At 29.7% G+C, this 8,874-nt stretch overlaps 1 protein-coding gene across 1 annotated transcript; it reads right to left on the bottom strand.

The window, feature by feature from the left end:
* Positions 1 to 315: 315 nt before the first annotated feature.
* On the bottom strand, positions 316 to 3,917 carry LOC141537930 (uncharacterized). The gene is made up of 7 exons (XM_074259135.1): positions 3,279 to 3,917; positions 3,024 to 3,192; positions 2,322 to 2,547; positions 2,099 to 2,253; positions 1,736 to 2,029; positions 1,444 to 1,650; positions 316 to 1,377 (listed from the first exon to the last, which is right to left on the bottom strand). Exons 2-7 carry the CDS (start codon positions 3,076 to 3,078, stop codon positions 617 to 619), a joined length of 1,698 nt encoding a protein of 565 aa, XP_074115236.1. The 5' UTR covers positions 3,079 to 3,192; positions 3,279 to 3,917; the 3' UTR covers positions 316 to 616.
* Between the last annotated feature and the right edge of the window lie 4,957 nt (positions 3,918 to 8,874).

Genomic DNA, 8,874 nt, shown 5'->3' with positions numbered 1-8,874 from the left:
ATGTATTTCCAAATACATTTTTTACACTGATTTTTCATCTACAGGTACTTACATTTCTTCTTTATTGTGTTGCCAATAAACGATCAACTATTACGAATCAATTAAAAATACTGTAAAATATGCACATTTTTAAGCCAATATATATATATATATATATATATATAATTCATGAATAGAAAATATATTACGCAATAATTTTCTTTGAACGATTATATTAAATTATGCAGTAGGCCGGTTTGAAAGAAACCTAATATATTTCATATAAAAACTATTTTCGATTAATGCAGGTGTTAAAACAATAATTACATATTCAACTTTCTCGGTTTATGCGTGAAATATCTTATTGCATTTTTTAAAAATCTATTTAAGATTACAATTTTTTTTTAAGATACATTAAATGATCCTTCTTTAAATATTTTATTTGTTCATTTTAATACTAATCGTGTATTCATTAGTATTGAATATTTATGAATAAATGATGTTTACTTTGTAGTTTTTAATTCGATTTTTCTCTTATATTCGAATTATAAGTTCTTGAATTAAGAAAACTGAATATTTTGTCAGTAGAGTAGAATTTTGAAAGAAATATTTTTCTTAAATAAAGTAGCTTTTTCGCTCAATGTAGATTTTCATCATTTTCAACACCAGAAGAACTTGGACCTGCCACTTGATTATTTGAATTTGTTGAAAATGATGAACTAATATTATTTTTTTGCATCGGACGAACTAAACAGTCCGAGACAAATTGTGTTTGATCTGTTATTAAAAATGATCTTTCACTCTTCAAATCTCCTAAGGAACAGCTTTTTCTTTCTAATGGTGAACTCGGTGTGTTTTGATCAGTTTGGTTGTTTACCCAAAGCTTACTAGTGACAATATTAAAATTTTTACCAAACCATCTATTTGAAATTTTTTTCTTTTTACTTAAAATACTCCTTAGTGAGTTTTTATGATCATCTGTCCTACTATTTTCAGACAAGAATGCGTCCGTTTCTGTACACTGTGACATAGGATCTTGAATAATAGTAGTAATATCGTCACCTAAATCATTATTCTGTCCATTTGTGGATGATGAAGATACTGATATATTCATTGAAGTTGGTCTTTGAATACTTAGAATTGAGTTCGGCGTGCTTGTGGAGTCATCACGAGAAGAACTAAGGTTACTAATAATTGGTAGAGGATTGTCTGGTTGGTGACTATTTTGAACATTATACATTCTTAAGGCACAATATTCATTGAGTTCATCACATGATACATAAACTGGTGGAGGTCCTTCTTCTGATTGTAGAGCCATTATTTCTGAATAAGACGGAGGTTTCGAAAGGCAATCCGTAAACTGTAGTTTTCCGGTTACATTGTACGTTGTACTCATTTCTAAACATTTACAAAATTTATGTTATCAATGTACTTGTAAGATTAAAAATATGTACAGAATATTACCTCGTTGAAGATCATTTAATGGTCGGTTTAAAGGTCGATCAAGATCATCATGATGATTAGGCACATGTATAGAAGAGGCACGATTTGTTTGACAATAACTATTACGACTTCGTTGATTACATGTCATAGTTATTGCTCGTTTAAATTGTACTCGACAAATAGCTATCGCCAATATTGTAACTATGAAAATAAATACCATTGCACAAACTGTAACAAAGCATAGATGAAATTTCAAATTTAATTTATATAAAGATAGAAAAAAATTAATCATTTGATGTCAATTAATCTTTACCCATGATAACATAAAATGCTGTTTGTATGTAACTTATTTGTCGGGTTTCTGTTGGCCATACGTGCGGTGCAGAATTTTTACTACAGTTCCGGTGATTGCAACACCATTCTCGTGGAACACATCGATTATCACACATGATTTTACCATGACAAGGATCAGAACCGCATCCAGCAGCTTCACTTTCATCTTCTCCTTCTTCACAATCAGCTTTACCATCGCAAAGATATCGTTCCACAATACAATTATTAGATCGACATCTGAACCATTTTGGTCCACAATACCATTTAATTGGTTCTAAAATAAAGAATATTTAGCATAATTCTATTTTTAGATATAGAGTTATTACGACAATTTTTTACTTACTTTTTTTCACAGACAATCTGATATTAACAGAAAGATGTGATTGCATGACAGATTTAAATGTAACAGCATTACATGTGTAATTACCATCGTGATCTTCGGATAGATTTTCGAACCACAACCAAGCTACATTTCGCTTTTGTCCTCTTTCAGGTTTACTAAATAAAAATTAGATTTTTGATGACAATTGTATTTGAAAATATTAACCCTTTAATATAAAACTTACGGAGTGTAATTGTCATAAAATGGTGTTTTCCAATCGACAATATAATCAAATAATGTATGGTTTTTGTTACCACCATTTTGTATGATCGTACATGTTAAATTTAGCGAATCATTATTTTTTTTGAAGATATATTTTTGACCCATCCTTATCTCGAATTGAGGCTGTATTTCCATCGCAGCTCTTTGATCAATCGGTATGGTGGCGAATGTCCCATTTATTGACGTAGCTTCCGAAAGTTCAAGTTAATAATAAAAGGTTTTTAAAATTCGACTTTTGTTAATTGTGTTATAATGGTATGAAAAAAAATAAAAGATAATTTTAAATTTTGGTAATATCAGATTTAAAGTGTAAGGTTTTCAGAGTAAAAAAATAAAATTTTTTACCGAATTTTTTTTAGAGAAATGGTTTGAGTAAATTTATTAAAACCTTTTGTATATTATTAAGGATGGTTTCAAGAATACTTTGTAAGATTTTGATGCAAAAATATTCACAAAAAAGCTGGTGACAGAGTTTTTGTTATGAATTATTATTTGTTTAGAAGTAAAATGCAAAAGTGCGTATTATTATGAATAAATAATTCATAAGCTATTTCATTGATTTTTGTGCCGGTTCATGTTGACATTTTTAAAAAGAAAATACTAGCATTGTAATATCATTTGCTAAAGTCTGTAATAGTGCATATGTTGATTAGTAACAACTTACTTGATAAATTTCCGATTAATCCCAGAGTAAATAAAAGTATAATGAAGTTCGACATAATTATACATCATGACACCATAATTTATTAATGTTCAAGACGGATTCCAAGCCAGTGTTCCAATACTGATGCAGTGTTGTGAAACTGATGGAAATGATCCATCAGCCATTTAACCTAAATAAATTTTATTATTGTTAAAAAATTTATTGTTGATTTACACTTGAAGTTTTTTAAAGCATTTTTTGTTACAACAAACTTACTTCATTTTCAATAAAATTGTTGTTTATTATGTTATCATGAAAAATATACTGTTTTCAATATTTATGATATTGTTACTTAAATATCTACAATAGATTGGAGTTTTTATAAAAAAAAGCTCAAGTATCCTCGCACTAGCTTATAATAATATTTAGATTGGCAGATTCATTCATTTGTTTCAATCACGTGACTAATTTTATTGTCAAGTATTTTTTTTAAAAGTAATATAGAATTTGGAACATTGTTGTACAGATTCAGATTATAAACAATCTCTTTCTAATAAACAACCTTTCCTGATAGCGATTTTATTTAATTGCTAGTTTTCTGACAAGCACATAATACTCTTAAGTTATGAGTACTTTTTAAACTAATGAGACTAGCTTTATAAATCCCAGCTGAAGGTCACTGCACATTATATAAAATGATACTATATAATACAGTGTTATTAGTATTTTAATTATATAGATGCATGGGCTATTAAAAATATATTTTGAGGTTGCATTCGTCGATCTAATAAAAAAAAATTACGAGATGAAATTGATCTAATTATATGTTATTTTTCGGAAACTTTATATCATTAGATTTCTAGATTTATTTGAAACGTAATTAGAAAAATAAAGTGCCTGAAAATACATTGAGTACTGTTCAGTTTTACGTTCACGAATATTTCAACAGTTTAGACTTTTGGGCTAATAAAATATTAAAGAGCTCCTTTTTCAACAGTAGTGCTGTTGGTACAGCTTGATCCCGATTGAATTCGTTATTTCTATAGGTAGCAGCACTTTGAATAATTTTTCGATAGGTTGTTCACTTTCTCGGTCTCTTACTGCACTATGGATGTAGTGGGTAAAGTTATTTTTTTGTTAAAAATAAATTGTTTTTTTTTTTTTTTAATTTGGTTCTCTTAATTCCATATGGATAAAAATTTCCTTTTAAGCACTGACTTTTTTGACAAAAAATTTAAATGCCAATAGTTAATTACCATTAGTTGATTTTTTTATGACATTAAAGTTAGCTGTCACTTGACAATTTTTTAATTTTATTTAACAAAAAAATTTGTTCTAAAAAATTATTTTTAAAAAATTGCATTTTATTTTTATTTATTTATTTATTATAAATTTATGCCAAGGCAAAGTATGCCGAATGGCAAAAGTAAAAATACAGTAATCTATATAAAATAAAAAAAAAAAAAAAAAAAAAAAAAAAAAAAGAAGATTTGTACAGTATCACGTAGAATACAATGTTTAGAGTTGTAATTATTTTACAGTAAATTTTTAGGTAAGTTCAAAATGGATTTAGATCAGTTTGAATAATCCCGATGAATACATAATTTATGAAAGAATTTAAACGATTTATAAAATATAGGTAATTTAAGTCAATTTAAATCTAAAGTTTACATATTAAAGTTTAGGTAATGTAAAAGATTATATTTGAGATTTAAACTAATTTAAATATGATTCATTTGATATTTGTAATTTGACCAGCACACACCAATCTGTTCAGAGAAGTAGTTTTAATTTTAAAGTTAATGAACTCTTCCGATATTTTCAATTTCTAAGAGATATTCAAACATTTTATTTTTGAAAATTTCAAGACTTGGTGAATTTAGTACGTTAGGTGGTAAATCTTTCCAGAGCCTAATTGCTGAGACGACAAATGAATGTTCATAACTAGTGGTAGCAAAATTTGGGATCTTGAAAGTGATGTTATTATGTTTTTGAGCTAGTCTACTAGAACGTCGAATGTCTGGATCTTCTTCTGTAAACATATCTCTCAGATATTTCGGCTCTCCTGATTCCAACAATTTGTAGAAATAGCAAGCCATAAAATAAGATCTTCGCGACTTTATATGCAGCCAGTTTAATGAAAGTCGATAGGGAGTAATATGCTCATCACGTTTCACATTATAGATAAATCTAATAGCTGTATTCATTAGACGTTGTAGTTTATTATCAAGTCTTTTTGAAGAGTCTGATAGGACAATAGCGCAATAATCAATGATAGGTAGAATCGTAGCATTAACTAACACCTTTCGTAGGTGTAGTGATAATATATTTTTCCTGCACTTCAAGCTGTTTAGCGTAGCATAAACCTTACGTGAAAGCTGAGCTACATGAGTATCCCATGAGAGGTTATTTGACAGATGAATGCCTAGATGTTTAGTCGTAGAGACGTATGGGATCTCATATCCATCGATGACGATATGTGGGAGTACACAGCTTTCAAGTAGTTTTAATTTACGATTGCTGCCCAAGATCATAACTTTGGTTTTAGAGTAATTAATTTCAAGGCCAGTTTCACGGGCCCAATCAGCAACAGCTTGAGAATCAGATTGTAGACAGAACGCTGCTTCTTCTAATTTAAAGAGTTTGAAATGCAAATAGGCACATTTATCGTCGGCAAATAATCCATACTTGCAATGATGAAGACATTTCGATATTCCATTTATAACGAGTAGAAACAATATTGGTCCTAAAGTAGAACCTTGAGGCACTCCTGATGTGGTCTTTAATGATCTTGATGCACAGTTTGTGGGATCAATGACGGATTGTGATCTTCCAGTTAGATATGAATGAAACCATAATATCACATCAATAGAAAAACCCATCTCATATAATGTTATGAATAATATCTTTGGATTTATGTAATCAAAGGCCTTAGTGAAGTCAAATAAAATGAGAAATGTCAGGTCATCTCTATCAATAGCTTGACGTATGTCCTCAGTCAGTTTCAATAGAGCAGCTTGAGTGCTATGGTTTTTACGAAAACCAGACTGATATTGATCAAGAAGGTTATTTTCTTCAAGATAGTTGACCACTTGTTTTGCAACTATACGTTCAAATGCTTTAGCCAAATGTGGTAGATTTGCTATAGGTCTAGTGTCAGACATTGATTTTGGTGACTTTACTTTATTTAGAGGAATAATGAAAACTGATTTCCAAGAATCAGGAAACAGGCTCGTGTTTAGTGAAGAATTAAAGATAGTCGTTAAAAATAATGTTATTTGTGACAGATGATCCCGAAGCCATTTTAAATCTAATCCATCTGGGCTTTTTCCCTTAGATTTTTGTAATGTTTGCTTTAGACTTTTGATGACATCAAGAAAATCTATATGTGACCAATTGAAACGGCAATCTACATTCACTACATAATGAATTGGTAGATCAATAATAAACTCACGAGTACAGGATGGATGTCTTGTTAAAGTTTTTGCATAAAATGAGTTTAAACGTTCAGCATCAAAATAATCTAATGGAGATGACTGTTTGCTTTTTATGATACCTAGCTGTCTCAATTTAGTCCAGATGTTGACACCTTGAGAATCATCATCCAAAATATTTTTAAAGTAATTTTCTCGTGCATTATTTAATTTGCTTTTTAATTCTCTTCGTTTGATTCTATAAATAGTAAGTAAATATAGATCTCGCGATCGACGAGCTTGTTTATATAGAGCATCACGGGCATGAAGTTCAGCTTTTAATTCCTTTGTAATCCAGGGGCTTACTTGGCGTTTTAATATTCTTTCTCTATGTGGAGCAATATTGTCTAAAGAATCAGTCACTGAGTGCATAAAGTAATTTAATAGTTCATTTGGATCAGAAGTTTGATGAATTAGACTTGTCTGAATTAAATTAGTGGTCAAAACTTCAGCTAAGGCTTGATGATCACAGTGTCTGAAGTCTCGGAAACATACTGTTTTTGTAAATTTACTTGGTAGTGATAATCTGTATTCACATGAAAGGTAATCATGGCCACCTATGAATGGTGATTGAGATTTGGAGAAAGCTCCCAGCTTATCTTGACTGTCAATGATAATTACATCTAACCAAGAATCCGTGCCTGATGTATGATAAGTTGAACCAAATGGCACATTGAAAAGATCAGAATCAGTGATAAATGAGTTTAGATGCGCCGGAGCTCTATCAGTTTTTAACAGGTTGCAGTTTAAATCACCCAAGATAATAATGTTGTTGAAGTGAGGATAGAGTTTACCAAATTCAGTGAAAAATTCATTTAAAAGATCACCTTGCGGTCTTCTATAGATCGAAGATACAAATACATGACTACCGGAAGGCAACGTAACATCAAGCAATATAAATTCTGGATTATTTAGTTGATTCACCTTAGAGATGTATAAAACTTTAGATTTGATCGAGTTGTGAATAAAGCAGGCAACACCTCCACCTCTAATATAGCGACCAGTTTTATCAATAAGTCCTCGGTCACGACGAAAGATGGTATAGTTATCAAGTGTTATAGCAATGTCAGGATTTAGCCACGTCTCAACTACAGCAATAATATGAGGTTTGATTTCAGCAACCAGAAGTTCAAATTTTGCTGCATGAGCTAGATAACTATTTATATTTAAAGTGAGTAGCTTAAGAGAGGTGATAGGTGTGTGATGATCAATTAATGGCTATTGAAGTTTATTCAGATCATATTCTGATCTGATTAATATTTTAGATGCATCATCATCTTTCTTTACATAGATTGTGTTCTGATGTACCCACGCATATTTATATTTTAATTCTTTTGCTTTCACTTTCGTAAGAGTTAATAGTTTGTAAGTCTCTGGATGAAGGAATTCATTTATAAATAATTTGCCTTCTGTTGTTATATCAAAGATATTTTTAATTATTAATTGTGGTGAACGGCGTTTGACCTCGATGATGTGATCTCGAACTTGTACTGACTTTAGTTTCAGGATAAATGAATGTGAGGCTATTGATTGATGTGATCCACTTGATTTTCTGCGGTTTTGAATCGTTCTAATGTTTAGAATATCATTTTCAAGATTTGTGATATCCAACTTGTCGAAAATCTGATGAACGATTTGTACTGGAGTTGAGGAGGACATAACTTGATCAGGAATTCCTGAGATAGAAAGTTCAGAAGTGGACAAGTTACTAGATACATTTTGTATTTATTAAAATTTCTACAAGTCCATTTTTTTAATAATTTTTTTTTATTATAATTTGTTTGTTAAAAAAAATTAAAACAATTGTAAAGTGACCACTAAATTTAATGTCTTGATTTTTTTTTGTTTTTGACAACATTCATGACATTTAAACACCTTTTAATTTGTTCATAACTATATGCTTCTACCTGATTATGAATAAGTAATGAACCATGAACAATTTTTTCTAATGATTGGTTTAATGATACAGTTTTCCGGTTATTATTGAACAAAATAATACGAAAATTTTAAACTACCGATATTTCAACATTGCGGCTGCGCTTGCGCTTGCTATAGGTGCTATAGGATATCAAGACACCAATCAAATCATTTGTATGTTTTGAATTTTAAATAAATTATTCGGTTGTATTTATATATACAACGATATTGTTCAAGTAATAAATAATAAAAACTGCAATAATTTTTGAAGATATCAACTGATTTTGGTTAGAATTGCGATATTCGATGTAATTTTGTTTTCTTTTTCTCACAATCTGGATAGTAAAAGAATTAACATTTTCGTCTAAAATAGGATTTAAAATAACCTCTTCGTATCCTGTCTATAATTTACAATTATTTTAGCGGAAAGTTTAAAATTAAAGGGGAAAGTTCTTATCATAAAAAACAATTTTGTTTGCAAT

The sequence above is a fragment of the Cotesia typhae genome, unplaced genomic scaffold (genome assembly GCF_013202065.1).
Source record: "Cotesia typhae breed Kobodo isofemale line unplaced genomic scaffold, CoteBio_Ctyphae contig_20, whole genome shotgun sequence".
Taxonomy (NCBI): Eukaryota; Metazoa; Arthropoda; class Insecta; order Hymenoptera; family Braconidae; genus Cotesia; species Cotesia typhae.
The sequence above is the reverse complement of the archived record's forward strand: the minus strand, read 5'-3'. Positions and strand labels throughout refer to the sequence as shown.

What these genes read in the sequence shown, in the direction of transcription:
- LOC141537930 (XM_074259135.1), bottom strand. Translation starts at nt 3,078, where the DNA reads ATGTCGAACTTCATTATACTTTTATTTACTCTGGGATTAATCGGAAAT. An exon ending in ATTAATCGGAAATTTATCAA is followed by an intron (nt 2,548 to 3,023) that starts GTAAGTTGTTAC and finishes AACTTTCGGAAG; the next exon opens with CTACGTCAATAAATGGGACA. An exon ending in ATTAAATGATCTTCAACGAG is followed by an intron (nt 1,378 to 1,443) that starts GTAATATTCTGT and finishes GTAAATGTTTAG; the next exon opens with AAATGAGTACAACGTACAAT.